Source organism: Tympanuchus pallidicinctus, unplaced genomic scaffold (assembly GCF_026119805.1).
Source record: "Tympanuchus pallidicinctus isolate F22 unplaced genomic scaffold, pur_lepc_1.0 scaffold16, whole genome shotgun sequence".
Taxonomy (NCBI): domain Eukaryota; kingdom Metazoa; phylum Chordata; class Aves; order Galliformes; family Phasianidae; genus Tympanuchus; species Tympanuchus pallidicinctus.
Window position 1 is genome coordinate 20299761 of NW_026294679.1, and position 23027 is coordinate 20322787.

Consider the following 23027-nt stretch of genomic DNA (forward strand, 5'->3'; position numbering starts at 1 on the left):
ATAAAGTTAGATATACTAGTGAATATTTTTGCCTGAGGGAAGTAGATTTCACATCTTTAGCTACATAATGCAACAAATTTCCAGTGACAACATTTACCAACAAGGTGATTCCTTATCAGTGGGTAGTGTCTTCAACCCATGAAATCAGTTCATTAACGTTCGATTCTTTCTATATCATTCTAAGACAGTTGAGCTCCTTCATGATGACCATTGAGGGAGCTGAATCTAAGATTCAACAACTTCCCTAGTTGTACACAGCATTTTTTTATTTTTTTTTTTTCAGTTTGCATTCTCGATTCTCAATTCCAGCAAATGATGCCAAACTGGAATGTGTTGTATCTGAGTGTGTTTACCACAGAAGATATTTGCTGCTTAAAAATAGAACACTGGATTTTATGCCCAGAGGAGCAGCACTTGGATTTCAAAACACTTATGTAATTACTCTTTATTTCGTAAGCTCTCAGAATGATAAATGAAATCAGAACTGACTTAGAGTTGCAAGGCCACTGCTGACCAGTACATTCAGCCAAGGTGTCTCCATCTCTTCACTGCAATGGATTTGAGAGTTGTACAAAATAATAGATCACATATGAAAATAAACTTAAAATAAAATTAAAGTCACAAAAGCAAGGATACTCAGAATGTCAACCTGTGCTTCATCTTCATTCACCCTGTTGTGCCTAGCAGTTGCAAGACACAGATCAGTGAGAGCTGTTAGATATCTTTGTCCTGTTACGCAGGCACTGTAAGGTAAATTAATGGCAGCCTTAGTTCTCAGTACCTTTGTTCTTTGTGAAGCAAAGAAGAAACCTCACTATTATTTTGTTCTATCTTTCACTGTGTTAATTATTTTTAAGTTTAGTAGACACTATGCTAGCAGAAAGCTAGCAGAAGCATAAGGTTAAAGAAAGAATTCCATTTTAGTTTACTTTATTGGATGTGTGCAGTGTTTGTGGATATCTTTGTAATGTACTGTGTTCTTCAAAGGCATGTCAGCTGCTTCTGAAAATTCAGTATTTCAAAATATGACTCTATTGCCTCTCTAGAAAGTGTGCAACATTATAGAAAAAGGAGATGGCAAACAGAAGTCAGAAAAAAATGATGGCTTTCACATCAAAACAGAAGTCACTGATGTGTTTTGGGCTTTCAGACTAATTCAGCTCTTTGCAATTATGTCTACAGCAGAATAAGAACTTACCTGAATGTGCTAGAAGGAGTGGAGGTAAGAAATTAAGACAGAGGAGAAAAGAAAGGAGAAAAATGATGATGCAAGCTTTCATCTGTGGAAGCTAGATTCAGTAAAGAATCTTGCTTGATGCCAAGCCCCATTTACAGCATTCCAAATACAATGCCTGTGCATTATTCACTCTCTGTGCCCAAACACATACATTTGTATGCATATGCAAGTGTCTGCTGTGTATTTAGTGTAGAACATCTGTGTGTGCCCAAGCAGTTCACCTTATTACAATGTGTCTTCCACAGATTTATCACTTTCTTCATTGTTTTAGCGTTATCTAGAGCAGATCATATGTATTGTATATTTCTTACAAAATGGATGAATACACTGCTCCTCTGGCAGAGTTTATTATAAGACCTCACTTTCTTGATTTCCAATTCAAATGAATCCTGTTAAAATTACTAAAATTCATTACTCTTGAAGATTATCTTAGGAGTACAACACAGCATCAAAGTTAGTTTCTAAAAAGATTTCTTAACAGGCTAGTGTGTAGGGTGTTCTTTAATTGGAATATTTCGTTTATGTTTTCCATTACCCTTTTTCCTTTGCCTCTCATGGATGGCTGTTGCTAATGCTCTCTCCCCTCCCCTCCTGGTGGGCCAGCCAACAGTTCCCTCTGGAGGCAGCATCATTATATCTGCCTGGTTCGCTTGTAGCAGATGGTGAGGAGCAGTAGAGCTGATACACTGCATTTCACAGAAACTGGGATCCTTCTGGTACCTCTGCAGCACACACAGACTTGCTTGATTTGAGACTGTGAATTCTTTATGTGCTTCCCAAACTAGATTTCCTTGTTTGCTACTGTATGCATCGGTGTGAGAGTGATTTTTATGCTCTGCTGTGTTGCTGGGCAGTGAGGAAGCTACCTATCTCCAGCTTTTAGCTGCTGGAGGATCTATTTCCTGCTTTATTTCTATATTTTTTACAAAACATTAGAGGAGGACAGCTCTGATGGTTTTCATTTTCACTGGTTGACAGGCTTTTCTTCCCCCTCCCCTTTCTTTAATTCCTGCTGTCTTCCAAAGGACAATCTGTTTGCTCTGAGACAGTTTAATGCATACTGACTACCAGAGGCAGAACTTCCATTGGCTCTGTTACAGGGGTAATTTACACTTTAACAAGGTATTGTGACAAGGTGGTAATTATATTTTTATCACGTCATTATGACATTACCACCTGGAAAGCCATAGCTGATTAATTAGTGGCGTATATTAAATTTATAACCCTCGAACTCTAAAGTTATCATACCTAAGTGGTGTAATTATGTTGAACTGTGGTGTGGCAGTGAATTGAGGTGAGGATGCTGAGTATCCACCTATTGCAATAGGTTTTGTGAGTGCCAGTAGAGGGCAGGGAGCTGCAGAGATGGAAATACTTTTTGAAAAACAAATGGTAAGAAAGAATAGAATGGAATTCTGGAAACCAAATCCAGTCAGATGGACAGTTGCAAGGCTTCTTACATATATGTGTTTTCTAAAAAGATGTAATTTGAGAGCACCCAGATATACACTAGCTCTACATTTTACTGTTTTATTTTTACATGTACTTTGGTTTTTGCAACACAGCCATTCCTGTGGAGATTCTGAGGCTTGGACAGGCTATTCTGGAGGCCACATCACCTCTCTGCAGCTAGTAGGAAGCACTGGTTCTGGCATGATGGGCTTTTCTTAGTCTTTTCCATATGCCCGCATGTTTTATATTATTCCTCCTGATTTAGTTCTGTTCTTATATCACTACTATTAGGAGATAAAGAAAAGATATGGAGCTGAAAATAATTAATGAAACTGTCCACAAGAAAAAGCTTGATCAAATTTACTTCCATACCCCTATGTTGTTAGTACTGTAATGCAGATTATTATTATAAACCAAATCTGATTTTATCCAAATTATTGTGCTAATGGTAAGAACACCAGTTTTGAATTGTTTTCATTTCACTGTTTTGCTTTTCTAAGTCATATTTGCAAGTAACTGATGTTTTATTCTCTCTTTCCATTATAGAAAATGAAGTAACTACTTTCCCTGTGTTGGTGAGTGATCAGAGTGAAATTGTGGATACCAATGGGGCCGGAGATGCATTTGTTGGAGGTATTTCTCACTTCACTCCCATTTGGAGATTATCTTATTCTTCTTTCTCTGAATATACAATTTTTTCACGTAACCGTCCCTTAGAATGAACTTTGTTCTTTTAAAGCTTTTCTCTACATCCTCAAGTTAAGTGATTTAATTAAGTTCTGATTTTTAAGGGGAAGATGTGTTCTATTACTTTAAACATAATATGCTGTTATGCTATATTCTGGTTGTTTTTATGAGATTAATTGTATCTGTCAGTCTGTTGCATAAGCAAGCTGAATCAAGGACTATATAGTGTACAGAAATCCCTCCTGGCTTAAATGTTAACACATTGTTGTTCTTTAAAACAGGTTGTAGTGAATATTAAACAGTATGTTAATAAATGAGTGTAGTATCTTCTGATCGTGTCAATTTTGGTAGAACATCTGTTTCTAATACAATTATTTGGACATCAGGAAAGAACACAAAGGGTTAATTTGTTAAAACAAACCCAGAAAATATCTGGCATTGCTTAATATCCATTTGCAAACTTACTATTTTTTTTGGCACAAGCTCTAAAGAAAAAAGAGGATGTTATGTCTATGCCTGTTTTTAAAAACGATTCAATATAAGCCAAAAACCAATCTAATCCAAAAGTTCTGTCATTCGTTGTACCCTTCATACATGTAGTTCTGTGATGCACCATTGCATCCTGAAGGCCCTGATGTCCAGGACACAGTGTCTCTAAAGAGCTCCATTAGTCACTAATTTACTGGAAACATTACATTTTCTTTATAAACAGAAATACAAGTCTCAGTACGAAGCAGTGTTACCCAAATTAAAGCTTCAGAATTGGGTCCCACTTCAAGAAAGTGTTCAAAATAATCTGAATTTAAACATGTGAATAGTTCCATCCCTACTCAATGTATCACTTAACTATGATAAACTTTCAGTATATGCCTAAATCCGGTTGAAGATAGGAATGCTGTTACTCGTTTGCCTTGGTGCTCTTGTGAATCAAAAAGGACAGAAATAGAGGAAAACACATTTGGTCACGTTATTCATGCACCTTTTATTGCACACTTATCACTTTCTGTTGTTCCTAACTGACAAAAAAGAAGACTAAATTTGAACCAGTGAGTAACAGTGACTATTAACATAAATAAGATCTTCAAGAGCTTATATATATGTGCTCTGTGTATCAGCTGTGCCGGTAAGCTGCTGTTCTTGTCATGAAAAAAGAAAAGTTCTTGCCCATTTTGTTTTCAGTTCCTGAAAATAAAATAACGTTAGGAAGTGCCCAGGTGAGCAGTGCAGTAAACATCAGCCAAGCTTTGCCTCAGCAGGAAGAGCTTTTCACATCTGCCACATTTATCTCAGACTGTATTTATTCTCAATTCTTCAGATTTTAAGCATTGTGTGGAGATCAGGACTATAATGTTTTTTTAATAGTCCCACCTTTGTTCTTTCCTGATTTAGCTGCAGGAAGAGAATTACAACTAATTAGGCTTTAAGAAATGCCTGGTCTCTCAAAACCATTTCTCTTTAAATTATATCCTTTTACTTGGTACTTCCACAGCTGGTAAAAGAGCTATAAACACTGGCTTCAGTAATTGTTCAGAGTATACTGGATAAACTGGATGATATAAGGCAAACCAGACCTATTCCAACTGCTGCCTTCCATCAGCGGGATAAAAAGTTCAGACATACCCTATCAGGCTTGGTTCAGTTGTGAGATTCCTTTCACTAAGTGTCCAGCAGTGGATTTCAGCAGTTCGAAGGGTCACAATGTGGATAATGCTGAATTTAAATGGGAAGAAATGGAAAAGAGTAACTCTTCTAAAACATCAACTTCCCTTTGCCGTCCTAAGACTAGTGAGTTAACATGTCTGGATATAGCAACAACCTTCAGTTGCTATACCTCCCTACCTTCAGTAGGGAGGAATTATGACAGAGGTTCTCTATTATCATTTATGGGCACATGCTCTTTTCCTTAGTTCCCCTATAATAGCACTGAAGCCTCAGGTGCTTTTTGTATGCAGTATAGTGCAGTGTAGCATGGTGTTATTCCATTCTGCCACTCATCTCACTGGGTTATGGCAGACCACAGCTACTTTTCCCGCTGGAATGGGAGTTGCAAGACTGTCTGGAACCTCACTGCAGTTAGATCTATACCTGAGCATCAGTGTGTGAGCTTAGGTTCTTCTGAAACCATATTTCATTCTGCTATGACTCAGAAACCAGTGTGAGCTTTTAAATACAGTTCTTCCATTAGGTTCTTAGTTCTCCTCTGTCACCACATAAATAATAAATTGGTCATTTATTCTCCTCAGAGAACAGATTTTCCTGAGTTTAGTCCAGATGGAAGATTTGGGAGTCATAACAGTCTGGATACACAGCTGACTCTACTCTTACATACTGTGGTCTCCTTCTTCATGGAGTCATTTCATTTTCCTTCCCATATGTAGGAAATGGCACACTGAACTGAGTAGGCTTTGATTTGGTCTGTGTTTCATTTGGGGGGAATGTCTGTATTTTTTCTGTATCACACTTTTCATGTGTTTTCAAAGCATGTACTTGCAACAGGAAAAGTTCTTTACTGTCTCTTTAAAGAAAACCCTACACAATAACGTGGGCAATACTACCTAACGTGTATCTTCTGTTGATTCTAGCATCAAGCCAGATGCAATTTTATTGTCCTGATGGAACTTTTATAACGGAAAGGCTATATTCTCTTCAGTGCTTTCCTAGTTTCGGTCTTAGATTGAGGTATTTATCAAACTGTTCCTACCTAGGCAACATATCATATTTTGATTTTGTTACCCTTGTAGTAAAAGCGTTTCAAAGTTCATTTCTTAATTCAAAAATGCACTGGTTGTTACACCATACTCTCCCAGATATTTAGTTCCTTATTCAAGCAGTAGAGAACAAGAGTCTCATGGCATGTGACAGGTATGTTAATATAATGAATAATGGTTTTGTTGGAGCAAAGTATGTTGGCTGAGAGGGAAATGTGGAATATAATGAGAACTAACCTCATCAAGCAGGATTTATTTTACATTAAGAGGTCAGGTTTGTTAGACTTTATCATATTTTGGAGGGTCTTCCACTGAGGCCCACTCTTCCAGAGGTGTAGACTGTAAGGAAATTCCATCTGAACAATTATGCCAACTTGGCAAGTCATGCATATTCTCTGTGTGAGTGAGAAATAAGAAATCTGGTGTGTTTTGTGGTGTTTTTTTTTTTTTTTCCCTAGAACCTATCTAACTATTGACAGTCATTTAACCTTAAGTCATGGAAAAGACAAAGTTTCTGGTCACTTGTGAGTTGATTTATCAGTTCAGTACTCGAAGCTGCTGGCCTCCGAGGAGAAAGATCTCACTCCAACTGATAGCAACAAAAAACAAACTACATTCTTCAGTTGAAATGTGATTTTATTAAGTTGGCATCAGGAATATCTCTAAGATCCTTGCCTCTATAGGCATCAAGTCACTTGCCATTCAGGCTGGTGCAGTGCATGCATGAGAAATTGGATTTTAAAACTGCTGCAGGTAGCTTTGTGCTAAAAATTCTTCTCCAAACAATGCTAACAGAGCGCTGCCTTTATTGGTTTCCAACAGCACTGCTACATTTTAGGAGTTTAAGCAATAAAGATTTACTTTGTAGTGTCGCAGCACCTCCTGTGAATTTCAGGGGTGCCACAGATTTTTCAGTTATAAATCCCTGAGGAACCTATAAATTAAAGTTGCAAATCCACCTCTGGGTTCTGAGGACATTGACAAATCACTTGAGCTTTGCTGCCATGGCTTATGACACAAAAGTCCTCGTAATGAAATTACAGCCTTATTTTCTAGAGTTTGTGGAACATTCTGCTACTCATTAAATTATCATTTATTTATTGCTAGTCAGCCCCATTTTGAACCTCTGCAACAATGTTAATCAAAGCATATTTAATGGCAGCAAACAGATTGAAATACAGGCAGTTTTACCATCTTATGCTTTCCCTATGCCTTCCTTCTCTCTTGAGCCATAGTAAGGTCTGCCTTCTGTTGGGACTTCTCGTTGTCACTGCCCGTAACCAATGAAAGCAGCAAGAATCTTTTCTGATAGTTGCTGTCAATGTTCCCTGCAAAATCTCTGCCACTAAGAAGAATTGGATCAAGAATTCATAATAAATGAATAGAAGGTTTAAATCAATGTTTTTTCAGGTTCTGCCAATAGAAATATTGACTTGGTAATCTACCATGACTTGGTTCTATACTGCATGAAAAGTGCTAGAGTATGAAGTGTAACCACAAATCATTGTCAAGTAGTGTAATGAAGCAGTGACAGAATGATCACAAGTATATATTACTTGTCATCATGCTATAAAGATACTATACCATTCTCAAGGAGAAGAAATCCCAAGATATAAGGAGCTCTTCATCAAACATTATAAGGTGCCAAATACAAGCCACTAGCAATTTGCCTCTGTTGGTATTAACACTGAGTCAACAGCTCAAACCACTTGTCAATTTAAGAATCCCATTGACATCTTTCCTGTATAAAGCAATGTTATAAAGCTGTTTTCTATAGTTTGAAAGCTGCATTGAGAATTTTTCTGATGCCCAGACAGAAGTGGCAGTTTTCTATCTTTTGTGAAACCTAGTGTGATTCTGATGAGGTGGCCATCTTCTGTTTCAACTGTCAGGAAATGACTCTGAGATTAAGCAGGGAGAGCAACAGAAGCAGACCTCTCCTTCTGTATGTATTTTTGAGTAAGTGTGCCTCATGGCATCCTCATCTTCTCTTTGGAGTCCTTGTGGAGATATTCCTCTCCTTTTGTTTACGTTTCTATCACCGATCTGGCTAAAGTCATTCCTTCATCTTTAATGTGAAGTTAATCCTGAACGATATTTGTCCATCTTAATCTAAATGCCTCTCCAAATTAGATAAAGAGCTTGGACTCCTCTGAGTTTGCCTAAAGATCTTCACATAGTTCCAATTTTAGTCTGCTTTTGTGAGGTAAGAGCTAATGATTGTCTATAAAGTGACAGCCAGCTTTGACTTCAGAGTTAAGTAATATCTGACATATTTCTACATCATTGAAATGTTAAAATATTATCCTTAAAGGAAAACAGTCTTCAAATATATACAAATGCATACATACGTTTATAAAAATGCCGTACCAGAAAACGTGGACTTGTAAAGAATCTGCAGTGCACAAAATAATAGCTTATCACTACTGCTCTCCTTATAAGGTTGATCCAAGAAACCTTTTTTAAAAAAGCTTAGTTTCTGTTTTCCAAGCACTCCAGAGCTTGGAATGTCTTCACTGAAGCCAGTGCATTTAAACAAATATAATAGTGATAAAAATGGAAAGAGAATTGTATCCACTATTGTTATTCCACAGAATCCATCATTTATGGAAGGAATCCAAGAATATTGAAAATTAAAAAGAAATCATCTTGATGGCATCTAACATGATCTGAACTGGCTCTGCTTTAAGCCATGGGCTGGAATCAGTGGCCTCCAGATGTTCCTACAGGACATTAAGGACCCAGGTGCCATTTCCTGCTTCTCTGAAAGTCCACCCTCAGTCATCCTCTGTGGGCTGTGTTGGTTAAAGAGCAGAAGCTGACTAAATTAAAAAATGAAGCTGATACCGTGGCAATTCCATCTTCTCACGATAAATCTGATATAGAGCAAAGATGGGCTGTGTTCATGGCTGTGTTTAATAAGTCTCTTATGTATTACAAGTAAAGGGTTGTGCAGATAGTGACATGTGCATGTGTGTGAGAAATGGGAAACATTCTCATGGATGCTATATGGCTATACCAGGAGTGCTAAACATGACAAAAAGATCTGATAACGCAGTCAGCAGAGACAGGTGGTTGGAGTGGTTTGTCAGAATGCTGAATTATGAGTAAGCTTGCTACTGTATAAAAAAGCAAGCTCTTAATGGATTTTATAGGACAATCTAAGACTACGAAAGAATCTGTTTTTACCAGAAACACAGCAGATGAAATACTCCTCTTTCTTGTTATCTTTTTATCTCTGTATGAATCTCTGTTGTAAGTGCTGCCTTCTTTCTGATACTCAGCACCTCCAAAATGTTCTAGATTGGTTGTAATAGGAGATCAAAGAACTAGGAGTTATTCTTTAATGAACAGCAGGAGGATGATATGAGAAGCTATTAATCTACTTACATTGGTCTTAATTTGTATAGGGGTTTTTGTACGTGTTTAAGATACCTTAGGAAGTTGTCATCACTTTTAATCACATTTGATAGAGAGAAATACAGTGGATAAAATGTCACTGCTGTCAAGTAGTATCTTCAGATAGCTCCAGAGCCACGAGATGCAATTTTATTTGCCAGTTGGGAGTGAGGCCTTTGTGTATGTGTGTATGATAGCAATTAAATATGCATGTACATGTAACTTGTGGTTTATTTCTGTTATAACATTTATCTTCATGAGAACTGAGGCGAGGGGATACTTTTGAATTGTTTTGTCTTTTCTTTGAAGTAAAGATAAATGTTTTAGCAGAAATCAGCACTCTGTTAGTCTTCATTTATACAGCATGGGTGGCTAATTGCCTCTGAGCAATCCTGTTGCTACAGAGATCATGGCTCATGAGATATGAAGCTTTGAAATAAAAATACCTTCTTAATGTCAGCAGCATTTTGACTGACAGCCCATTTTGCCCATCTTTTAATACTCCTGTTTTATAAACAGCATACATGAGTATAATAGCTGAGCTCAGATAGGGCATCAATCTCTGCTTGCTAGGGGAAATCTTGACAACATGTTCATGACTTACCTCCTGCGTGTTCTGGTGGCATCCTTAACTCTCTCAGGCAAACGTCACTTCTAAACCTAGGCTATTAGGTGGCCATGTTATCTCTGTAATTGATTTTTGACAAACTAGAAGATGACCAGATTACATTTTCCTGGCTGACTTTGTTCAGTCTCAGCTAGAGGCGCTTCATTATTCTGATCAATACTGTAGCTGGTTGCTAGTACTTTCAGCTTTTATTCTGGCACAAATTAAATATTTGTCACAGTTTAAATTGCAGGTACTTGAGCAAAACCAGAAAAATGAATGCCACTCAGGAAAAACAAGGAATATTCCTGTTTTCTGTTTAATCCCTTACTTAATTTTTACCAAGTCCATTCAGAATTATTTCATTGGAAGTAAGGCATTCTTTTGTGTTGGCATTATATGTGCCTCTGGTAACAAATGTTGTCCCAGTGTAGTTGTGATCCAATCCATTTAAGGTTTCTCCAGTTGCTACTATTCCGCAGATTGCTGACTGTTCATCTTAGTAAGTTTATTATTATTTTTTTTTTTATCAAAATATAGTAACCTATAGTAATATAGTACTTCCCATTTTTATTTATACAATATTAAGACAATCCAGAAAAATATGTAGCAGAGTTACTGTAAGGCAAAATGGTAGTATATTTGCTGACGTTTATTTTTTTCAGAAGAAAGGAGAGATCCCTTCAAAAGGATCAGTGAATGGAAATAAAAACTCTCAGAACTTTCTGACTAGAGTGCAGAGGACCCTATCCATCTAGCTGCTGTGTCTCTTTTCCTGTCAGTGACAACACCAGTGTTAAGGCAGTCTCAGTATGCAGCAAGGTGATTAATATTTGAGGTTTTAAAAGGCCTAATTTCCCTCACCACAAATTCAGAGTCATTCTGGACAGGCTTTGTGATATGCAAGCATTGAATTGGCTGTGCACATTTTCAAAACAAGTCCACTACATTAAAAATAGATTTTAAAACCAAATAAAAGGTTCCAATTTTTGACAAATTGACTTAACACCTCAAAGCAAATGATTGCCATTAAAAATATTTTGTCATGCCTACTATCCCTATCCTCATAACATTTTGTTTTATGTTAACGTGTCATATATTAGAGAATCATGTAATGATAAATAAAATGTTCATGTGGAAGGTTAGAAATTACTTTAATGAGTTATTATTGCCTCGCTCTCAGACTGTTGGTAATATTTTTGTGTTATTTTAATGTATTCTGAGTAGAGACAGAGGCACTCGTCAGATTGGATCATCAAGAACATTCCCCTGGGAGTCAGGGCAGGAAGCAATCCCCTAAGAAATGATGTGTCAGATTAAGCTGATGCGATATTTGCAGGAAACACAACACGCAACAAAATGTAAAAATACACTGAAAACACACTGTTATCTTTTTCACATCTGAAGTGAATTGGTTTGGTGCTACAGAGACTGCCACAATGATCATAAAGGCATTCTCAAGGTGTGATGTTGGCTAGGGATGTGCTCATTCACTTCTTTTGCACTGTGACTTCTTCTATTATTAGATATCATAATAACTTCTCCCATAGTTTGTTCACTTTTCCCACACTGAGATGGGCTCATACGTGAGGGGGGAGCATGGCAAGTTTGCAATAAAAAGAAGATTAAAAAACGTGGTCCCAGTTGTAAGCAGTGGTAGTAGCAGCACATCCAGGTTTGTTTGACGCTGATCTCTTACCACACCTAAAAGGATGTTACTGTTATTAGTGGTCAGTGAATGAGTAGTATCAATTCAGGACTTCAGCAGATATTTAGATAGACAGAAGTTACTAAGTGATGTCCAGAGGGTCCAGAGGAGGGCGACTAAGATGATCAGGGGGCTGGAGCACCTCCCCTATGAGGACAGGCTGAGGGAGTTGGGCTTGTTCAGCCTGGAGAAGAGAAGGCTGTGGGGTGACCTCATTGCAGCCTATCAATACCTGAAGGGAACCTACACCCAGGAGGAGAGTAAACTCTTCAGAAGGGCTGACAATAGCAGGACTAGGGGAAATGGATCCAAGTTGAGGGAGGGAAGATTTAGGTTGGATGTTAGGGGGAAGTTCTTCACAAGGAGAGTAGTTAGGCCCTGGAACGGGCTGCCCAGGGAGGTTGTGGATGCCCCGTCCTCGGATGTGTTCAAGGCCATGTTGGACGGGGTCCTGGGCAACCTGATCTGAATGTGTACGTTTGGTGGCCCTGCTAGGCAGGGGGGTTGGAACTACATGATCCTTGAGGTCCCTTCCAACCCGGGTGATTCTGTGATTCTGTGATTCTGTGATGTTCTGTAGAATAGGAGGCGTGTGAATATGACGCTGTGGTAGACTTTTAGCCCCCCAAAATTAAGGAATTCATAGACTATCTCACTGCCAAGTAATTTCTGCTGCATTGGTTCTTGCTTTCTGATTCTCTTTCAAACTGCTTGGCTTGATGGTGTGGAAGTATACCTGCAAATAAATCCTTACTGACTTACAGTGCTCTGCAAATACAGCCCAAAATTTCTAGCTTTTTGCATAGGAATTTCAGCCACGAGGTTACATTCACATAGCCATTTCTGTACATGAACATATGACAGAGCATCATGCTCCCAAGCAATGTTAAAAACTGAATAGAGATTAACAGTTCCATTTTGTTATGCTTAGGACTTCATTACTTCTATGTTGAAGAAGTGAAATTTTATTTTTTTATCCTGATTTGTGGGTGTAGTAATCTGCATCATTCAGTGTCAATACTGAGAATCTGCTCTGAAGCTCAGAAAATGTATCAGTCCTGAGGTATTAATGAAAAGAGGAAAAAAAGTTTTTTTCATTCTTATGACTCAAAAATAGCTAAGGAGGATTTTAGTTTTTGAAGAACATTTCCAGAAAACTTTCTAAGGGAAGCTTCTAGAAAAAGTAGAGAGAAATATCAGCCTAAAAAGTTGGGTGGTTTTTTTTCTCAGATGATTGGACATTTCCAATGAAAATACCTGCATTATGATTTGGCACACATGCACTCTTGGATTATTCTTTGCAAGCTTAGGGGAATTTTTGTTTTGTTTTTGTTTTATCAAATGTTTTCCACCTAATCCTGGCTGTTGGAATCAAGCCCGAAAGCACCAGATTCTGATCCAGAAGAATTTTGCCAAAGTTTATCTTCTGGGTTTATCTTCTGGGTTTAAAAATGAAGAATAGGACCATCAGAAGTTATAACTTTGTTATATCAGTTTTCACTATCACATCTTTCTTGGAGAATATTGTCAAATTAAATGATTCTGCTCCCAGTCAATGAGTTGCACTGGGGACTTTTAACAGAAGTTATATGCAGCACAGATTGTAATTGGAGCCCACGGAGGATGGTTAATGTGAAGGGTGTCACAGTATCAAACACTTCAGCCTCTCCTCTGACTATGAGTTGTTCTTCCACAGAGAATGGAATTACTCAGTCAAAGCATATGCTGAGAAGTTGAAGTCAATGGGAAAACTTCCATCAGTCTCACTAGGGAGGTCTAAGTTTTCTCCCATCCTTTGCACAGCCTTCAGGACCAAAGTGTTGTGGAGCTGCAGTCACTCATACTTGCACAAAGACATCAAAGAAACAATAATTTTTCCTCTCATACAGTCTCTGATGGGACCAAGCCTCTTTATAGGTCCTGGAAGTACGATTGCACCTTACCGTATAACCTGCTGTGAGCTGGCCCAGAAAGTCCAGCAGTGGCAATCATATGCAGTGCAATAAAAATGTTCAGCCTTGAGTAATTTATTGCTAATGGAGTAACAGGGATATAGTGGAGTTTTATTTTTTGATTGTTACATTCTTTTCAGGAATCTTGCCTTAACTTTTTCCATATGTAATGCTTTAAAACGTGAGGATCCGGGATCTTTTTTGTTTTGTGTATTCAGCACTTCTTCTCCAGTCCTGAAATGGCTGCTAAAATGATATGAGTACCCTCTTTTCCCTTACAGTCTTCCAGTAAATGCAAAGTTGCATTATTTGCATGTGTCCATAGGTGACTGTGTGAACTCAGAGAAAGAAAAGCATGGATCCATCCAAGAGGTCCTGACAGGAACGGAGCACACTCAAAATATATCCATAAATATAAAGAAAACAAGAAGGATAGAGGCAGCAACAGCAATACTGGCTGCTTTTCTTGAATGAGTGTTTGCTTTGAGATTCATGTTGGTGATTAGTGGTTAGAAAATAAGTTTAAGTGAAGTGCACAGACAGTGAAGTGCATCTCCAATTTAGCATGTGACCATTTTATAAATAGAGTAGATATAGACTTTCAAAACATTTTATTCGTGATCTCATGGTTTTGTCATTCTCTGGAAGTAAAAATATTGACATTTACCAGGCTATTTGTTCCAGCTTTCTGATCCCCTGCAGTTTATTTTTATAACAACCTTATCGATGAGCCTCTTACTCAGCTCTCTAGGTTTAACTGAGTTGAGTCGATTTGTTACCACAGCTTCAAGTAGCTGTTACAGAACAAGCGAGACATCCTAATAAAGCTGTAAATGTGTTTACTCAAACATGGTATTGATTTTACTTGGAGAGGGAGAAGCCAGTGCTTAGCATGGTGTCAGGGAGGATGAATTTAACTGCAGCTTTTCATTGTCATCTGTCATGGTTGTGAAACGCTAAGTGAAGCCACAAGAGGATAATTAGAATTGCCAGAAATTTAGCCCCTAAAATCAGTTAATCACTTGGGATTTTTGTAGTTTAATTAGTTTTTATTAAAACTTTCCTCCCGTGGTATACTTGGGAAGGCTTTTCTAATGTTCTTTCCAGCGAGAGTGAGATTTCAAGGTTGCCACTTGTTAGATATACATCTTAAATGACTGCTTTTCTGAAAGGGTTGGTAACCTTTCTTCACTCTGCTGTAATTAGGCTGGCAATGCGGCTGTGCAGAAGCATAGAGCCATCTCATTTTAAATGAAAAGGAAAGATGCTTTACTTTGTGCACTTGTTTGTACTTGTTGAATTTAATAGCACGAATGTGCATATGTGGAATACATCTTCTGCTATATCAGGAGATGACTTAGGCGTATGAAGATTGAAAGAAGTATCATGTTCTTGAAGATGCTTATGTTTGTCTTCTATACCAGAAGTCTAAAGGTTGAGACCACAGTGCCAAAATACATGAAAACAGGAGCCAAATCTCACCCTTAATCAAAAATGTTTCCGTTTAAAATAGCCAGCATTTGGTGCGATAGCAATGGGCAGTGCCTCTGGCTTACCACAGTTCTTGGCTGTAATATGCACCATCTGCCACAAAATTAAAAAAGGAGAAACCTCAGCATGTTGACGTACAGTCGTTCAGTGACTACATTGCGGAATCGTCTGATGCCAACATCTTTTACAAAATCTAGGCTGGCTGGTTGGCTCTTGGCACCAGCGTTGCTAACCACCTAATTACAGCTGACCAGACTCATGGTGCTCCACAACATTCATCCACTCCAAAAGCAGTAAAAGACATCCGAAAAAGGAAAAGAAAAAAAAAAAACCAACCCGCAGTCATATCAGCTACAAGACTTTAAATTACCAAGGTAATGTTTCTTGAAAACTGCATCTTCCCACGCTGATGGCCTGGAAAGCTGCTAGGATCACTAAAAAATAGAAGAACATTCAAGCAACTGTGATAAATGCTGTACACAAACAAGAGTGTAAAAAGGTGCTTACAGCTGTCCTCTGCAGTGGGATAACCCCATCTTAAAAAGGTCATTCAGAGATCAAGCAGTAGAAACTTTAAATACAGGAAAGAGGAGATAGCTCTGTTGCTCATGATCTGGGACTGGGACTTTTCTGCATATGAATGGCTGAGCTAACATGGGGTCCTTCAGGGTTCACCTGAACGGAGAGGATTGTCTGGGAACATCCTGTAGCAAGCATTCTTTGATGGCCTCTAAGTCAGGGTCAGGTTGTGATTGTTTATAATTAATACATTTGATCATGGCATTTTTCCTGCTTTTTTTCTCTTGTATTTAAAAAATTACGTTATTATTTCCTTGAGCATTTTATAAAGTTTGGAATTGTGAAAGAGGCTGCAGAAAGACTAATAGTGGGGAATCTGTATGTCGGAGGCTATAAACGGATTTCCAGCCAGCATTAGTAATTAACAGTCATTAAAATTAATTGTCAAGTGTACAATTTGAAATGAAACATTTGGCTTCAATATGATCTGTTTTTAAGTGTTGTTAAACCATTTCTGAAGCAGACCAGAACTGTTTTAAAAAAAACAGCTATTGGACTCCTACATTTCCATCCAACTGCACTAGCACTAGGCGTTCATTCAGAGTCACCACTGATAATCAGGAAACAAAACGTGCAGAGAAATCGCATTTCAGTGAAATTGCCCCTGAAATGACTACTTTGCTGGCCGCGAGGAAGTGAACTTATTTCTTCATTAATGATTTTAAAGTGCTACTCCTCTCTAAAAAGTTACAAAGCAAGGACAACACCTTTTGTGTCAGTGGGTGCACTGTTTCACTGTGTCTTTTCAGAGTTGTATTGACATGGCCAAAGAAATTTGAGCTGGTTTCAGCAAGGGCCTTGTTTTGGGTGTGGATTCTGAGGCTCAAGCACCACTTTTGGCACTTGGCTTGCAGAGCTGTTAATTTGATGGTGAGCACAAAAAGGAAGGAAACAACTCGACTTTTCTGTTCTCCATTCTGTTTGCAGACCTAACATTGTAAACACCGTCCTCGAGCATATGTAGCAAAAGATGCTGCAGATAACAAAGATTAACTCTCAATTATTTCAGTTACTCTTTTCAGAGGAAAGTGATTTTGGAGATCCTTTCTCTACTGAAAAGAAAATAAATAATTATGGGCCAAAAATATCTATTGGTGTCTTGCAATCACGTGTATCATCTGGGAATGTGAATACATTTTATTTTAAGGTTTTGTAGCACTGTAAGGTTTACTGTAAGGTCAAGTTGACTTGACTTTCTAAGAAGTAATGTATTTCATGGGATGGATTGGACACAGTTCCTCAGAAGTTCTTATTGGGTATAGGTACAAAGTGGTTACTTGGCTGTCTGTGTCTGTGGGAGCCAAAAGGCGTCTCGGCCTGCTCCAAGAGCTTACCAGTATGGCTAATTGCAGTGTGGTGGTCTGCAAGGTGTCCTGCAGCTGCTATGTCTCTTACTTTGAACACTTAGGACGTCTGGGCAGGAGGCAGATAAGTGGGAAACCCTTGAGTTTCTTTGTGTTGTGATGTGAAGAGTGCAGTATATAATGCACGTAATACTGTGAACAGCTTCAGCAGTGTGGAAATGCTGGTGCAGAACAGCTGCAATTGGAAGATGGTAGACAGTATCTCCTGAAGTTGCTTTGGTAAAGTATTTGAAGTGAGGCCTTCCATAGCCAAAGTATATTACTACTTTTTGCACTCCATTCCGGTTATAGCTGGGAACTAGTTCTGGCCATGACATAAATTAAAATAGTTGCTGAGCCACTATGATATATGTGCCACTATATGAACCACTATGTAGTTCTGTGAGACCCATGATACAGAATCAGTGCTGCCTTTTCTGCCTGTAGGAGAGTGCAGTAAGTCTGTAGCCATGTTCACTTATCTTCTTGCATTTCCAGTCACACCTCCTTGAAGAGACTACAGCCATCAACCACCTATTATCTTCCCTCTGCCGCTCTGCTCGCTGGTAGAGCTGTTTGAGTGTTTCAGTTCAAATCAGCCAGGTTAGCAGAGACCTGTTAACCAGTTCAAACTGATCTGGCTCATTTGGACAGAATGCCAGGATACACTTAGCACCACAGAAGGGTGGTGAAAAACAGATGGGGCACTACTGGAACTAGGAGACCTGAATCCATGCCTTGAGACTGTGACTCAGGGGGTTTGCATAAGAGTACCTTATACTCTGGAGAAGAACTATAAATTACATTCTGACCATGTTGCTTTTGACTAAAAAGAGCATTCTTCTGCTGAAACAGGCAACCTGATAGGGCTCTTTGTTTCTCTGCTCAAACAACAGTGCTTTTGGGTGCTCCCTTGGGGTCTGCTTTGCCAACTGCCTAGTCTTAGTATGTGATGTTGAACTGTTTTTGTGGTGTGTTTGTATTGTCATTCGATGCAATATCGTGTCAGATACTGCTTTTTCTATTTCATCTATGAAATAGGTACCTTTAAGAGAAACTCAACAGACAAGAGAATGGTTTGAGGGCAAACTCCCCACAGCAGTTTCTACATACCTCATATATGACAGCTGCACTTAATGTCATTTTTCTGCCACTCTGAAATCACAGAGATCACTCATTTCTATCCCCAATTAGAACAGAATTTTTTTCCACCTGATTCTTTCTCATAGGTCAGAATAAATAAGAAGTAGCTTCATTGAAGACAAAAAATTTATACTAGCTTGAAACTACTGTGAACCTGGGAGGTGGTGACAGTCTCAGTCTATTTGATATTGAAAAGTAATTCATGTTTTACGGTCCTTTGCTCCTTGGTATTTCCTCTTCTTCATGTATGTTTGATACCTTGATTATAAGCACAGAGGACAGCTGTGTGTAAACCGCTCTCTGAACTCATGCTCTGCACAAAGCCTAGCAGAGTGTTTGCCTTTGGAGGCCTGCCCAGTGCATCTTCTGTACTTACTGAGTCAGAAACGGACTGTCTTAACAGCCTTATTTTACATACGGTTACAACTTGCTCTGAAGTTTTAACCACCCAGAAGCACACTGGCAAGCTACTGCCTCCCAGGCAGTTTAAATGTGATGATTGACATTCTCTGCACATCCAAGAAAGTTTTCTCTATGAATGCATGTTAATTTAATGGAGAGCAGACCATTTCCATCTCGTTATTCAGAAACGTCCTGATTTCTGCCAGGCATGCTGTTTGAATTTCTCGACTGTTACCCAACCATTACAGCTGGACCATCCTGCCACAGTTGTGTTGTCTGTCATCCCCTGACTGCCGCCAGTGATAGCACTCACAGCACAATTTCTTCCTATTTCAGATTCTCATCTTTGTATACTGAAATAATGCTGTCTTCTCCACTTGTGTTTACGGACTTAACAGTTGTTGGCAAAGCAGTCATATTTCTCCAGTTAATGTCGGTCAATATCTGTGAAATTCCATCTTATATGTAGTTCAAGTTTCTCTGGAAAAATATCAATGTCAGAAAAGTACATTTTTTTTCCTAGTTGTCACCTAAAACACCTATTTTCTATGCTTTCTTCCATTCCAATAAAAAGTATTTGATTTATAGGTTTATCAGTTTTAAGCAAAGCTCCAGCCTCTTCTCTCTTTCAGTGCAGTTCAGAGAAAACTGTGTTATCAGCTTGGCTTCTTTTTTACCATCAGCCGTGGAAGAACTTGGTAATCCATAAAAATGACCTGTTGCTCAGCAGGTTTAGCCCTGATCAATCTGTAACATTATTTTTCATTATTTGCATGATTTTTTATCTTCAAGGAACCAACGTTATTGTATTGGATAGTTTATTTTTATCATATTCTAAAAATATGCCCTAATGTTCCACTCTGAAGGAAATATTTAGAAAAGGAGCATGGCTTAAAGGGGAGCATCACAGTTTAATGTAGAGTCTTTATTCCAGCAGCAACCAAGGTGATCAGAGGAAGTGTACTTGACACTATGGAAATAAAGCTGGTAAAACATAGCTTTGAATCAAAACCCGTCATGTAAAAAATTGGTCCTTATGAGCTACATAGTTTCAAGGCTAGATTTGGACTGTGCAAGCCCAAGACCTGCCAGAGCATGACACAGGAACTTGAAATGGTGGATGAAAGCTTTAAAAGGAACATGTTTCAGCTCAGATTTTCCTACTCAAATCTCACTTTCCTTCAGTGATTGGATGGAGAAGGGGGAAACATCTGAAAGATATTAAAAAACAGGATAAAAGTGAATAAAATATTACCTCTAGAATGACAGAGTGGAGCTTTAAATAATAAGAAACTCAGTTTACCTCTCACATCTTGAAAACCTATATTTTAAAAATATACTTCACCTCTGCCACAAGTTCAGTCATGCTTTTGATCACAAAAGTTGCGGCCAAGACAAAATGTTTCAGAGATAACGGACTCAATCCATAAAGCTTCTGGTGCCACTTGTACTTAACTTTTCCAAGTACCTCTGAATAATCTCCTTTTTAATACTCTATTTGCTTATATTCAGTTGAAGATGTAGTCTGGCATTCAAAACAGCAGTTTTCTGGTTTTCTAAACCATGGATGCTAGGGGTTTTGTTGAGTAAAGCAGTTAGCTAAGGGCTGTGATTGTGAGAGGTGCTTGGCTCTCTGTGGATCGCTGTTGGTTTGGGTATCTCAACATGGCAAGAGTTGTCTGCTCCTTTGGCAGCCTTGGGTTAAATTTCCTGTGACCAAGGGCAACAGATGATATCTAATATTCTTTGACAGGTAACATTTTCTCTGTCTTCACTATGAACCCCTTTAACTGTTAATAGAGATAACGTTTGTTATGTGCTTTTCCCTTCTTTTGAGAAAAGCCTGCACCAGTGACAATGATGTAGGGCTGGAGCTGAAGCCGGCAGGAACAGAAGGAGCTCTCTTCAGCAGGGAAAACTGCTGCTGTGTTTTTGAAATGATATTTGAGGAATCAGGATTCTCTCTGGAAAAGAGCAAGAACTCTAGTAAATCCGCTTCAGGTGTCTAAAAAGATCAGTCTTGATGATCATTGATTTACTTGAAGCTACCAACTGGAGACTTCAGGTAGAAATGACAGCAGCAGCACCCTAACTCCTCAGCTCACTTAAGCACAGCGCTATATGTACCCAGGTACATACAGTCAGGCCAGTATCTGAGTGCCCTGCTCCACGACAAGCTGGTACACTTCAAAAACCTAACCATTCTGTCCTTTTTTTCTGTGTCCCTCTTCACTTGTAGGCTTCCTCTCGCAGCTTGTGTATGACCGGCCGGTGACCGAGTGCATCCGAGCTGGGCACTATGCAGCCAGCGTCATTATCAAGCGTTCAGGTTGCACCTTCCCAGAGAAGCCTGACTTCCACTGATACCGGTGAACTGGAGGGATCAAGAGTAACTCTCATATTGCCGTGGGATCGCTGCCTAAATTGTTCCTCCTTCCTTGTCCTCACCTTTCCAATTACCTGCATCAACGCTTCTGTACTTCTGTTCGTTTCATTTTAAATGAAATATATATTTCTATGATGTTTTCCTTTCTGTGCCACTACCATGTCTCACTAGTCTTAACTTTTGGAAACTGTGCTAAGTGAAGCTGATTCTTGTATCCGCCTGGAAAAATTTTTCTATTGACACAGTCTAAAAGGAAGTCCTGTGTAAATGACACTGCTGACTAACACCAGTAAAATAATGAATTATCTAGTTTTATCTGTGTCCGAATCCTACTCAACTTACTTGAAATGAACAGACCTGACTGTATTTGTGACATAACCATATAAACCAGGAATAGTTCTTTCTGTATAGTGGGGTCACAGTAGCGTTAAGAGCAGTGTGAGCGTCCCAAGAATTTCCTTCAGTGTCTGAGTGTACAAGATCTGGCCATCACATCCAGCCCAGCCACCATGGAAGCAAATAGCTATTTGTCAGAACTTAAGGGCATGATCGTGCTGATGTCAGTGAGTGTGGGTCTGATGCTCTGTGGTCGCTGTACTGTGACCTCACGCTGGGCTGCCAGGTGAGCATGCAGATAGGTACTTTCAGGGATTTCAGGGCAGAGGCACGAGCTGATGATGAGCATAACGTATGGCTAGATCCTATCTCCTCAGTGCGAGCTTTATAGAGGCTGTATTTAATTAAGGTACACGTGGTGAAAATGAGGTACAGAAATACTTATGCAGGATATATTGACAGGACATGCCAAATGGAATCTCTGAAACGCACATTTTTAAACTTTTAATTTACTTTGCGTAATTATCAATATGGTGGATTTTGTTTGTATTTACAGTATTCAAAGAGGTGATCTGACACTGCGTTCATTACTTTGCTATGTAATTTGATACTGATAAATAAAAAATTGTCATACAGTAGTTCCCAGCTTTGTACTGTTGTATATATGTCATTCCTCAACTGTCTTACTGAAACGAGAGCAGGAAACAGGAGCCTGACCCACAGTGTGTGTTAGATCTCTGCTTTTCAGCCATGGCTTTCTGCATCCATGTGGATGTTCAAGAGTGAGCTCTGCACTAAGGAAAGAAAGAAATAACATCAATGTGGTGTTCGTACCACAGGGAAGATGAAAAATTGATGGCTAGGATTTGTTGTAGAATGATAAGTCACTGCAGTCAGGTTTCACATTTTACTACAGAGCACTGAACAAGCAACACACAGGAACTGCTTGTTACAGTGTTGGTGTACCACAAAGAGCACGGGGAGACTGTGGTCTTGATTCCCTTTTTCCTTTGTCCCAGTCTCTGGTTTTATACATGGGACAATAGGCTCTGTCTTCCCAGGGTCACCTGGTGGGTTTCCTGCAAGTGCATCAAGGAGCTTCAAACCAGCCACCTCTGAAAGTCCTCACAGGGCCATGGAACTCCACATTGCAAATGCAGATCACTGCGTCTGAAGAATGGGCTGTTCTTCAAGGGCTTGGGGCACAGCTTCCAGCTGAAAAGGGTTGCATGTACAGGTGTTATCCATCTGTGGAACTACTCAGGAACAGCTTTGTGCAAATAAAACTTAGCTGTTTTCTCTTCTCAGTGCTGCTCTCAAACAACTTTGACTTTGACTTTTCTCACAATTCTAGCATAGGAGAGAGGGAGAGGAATTAATATACTGTTGTGAAGTTAGAACAGCAAAACTGAGAAGGGACTACAGTATGTGTTGTCTTCAGGCTTTATGAGTTCGTTGGAACAATTGTGCTTTTACTATCTTATTGCTAATTTTTAGTTCTTTAAATTGTTATATCCAATGCAATGTATTTTAGTGAAGAAAAGGTGATGGGCTGAGGAAGGATGTTTTGTAGTGTGCTGTTAACGCATGGTCACAT

The 23027-nt window shown here is 38.9% G+C and overlaps 1 protein-coding gene across 3 annotated transcripts in view; it reads left to right on the forward strand.

Moving 5' to 3' along the window:
* ADK (adenosine kinase) overlaps nucleotides 1-22068 on the forward strand; it is a 269224-nt gene extending 247156 nt beyond the window's left edge. For all 3 annotated transcript variants that reach the window (XM_052678245.1, XM_052678247.1, XM_052678246.1), the window contains 2 exons: nucleotides 3236-3322; nucleotides 20948-22068. In XM_052678245.1, the coding sequence (XP_052534205.1) occupies nucleotides 3236-3322; nucleotides 20948-21072 (212 nt within the window). In that variant the 3' untranslated portion in view covers nucleotides 21073-22068. The remainder of the gene's footprint in view (nucleotides 1-3235; nucleotides 3323-20947) is intronic.
* The last annotated feature ends 959 nt before the right edge of the window (nucleotides 22069-23027 follow it).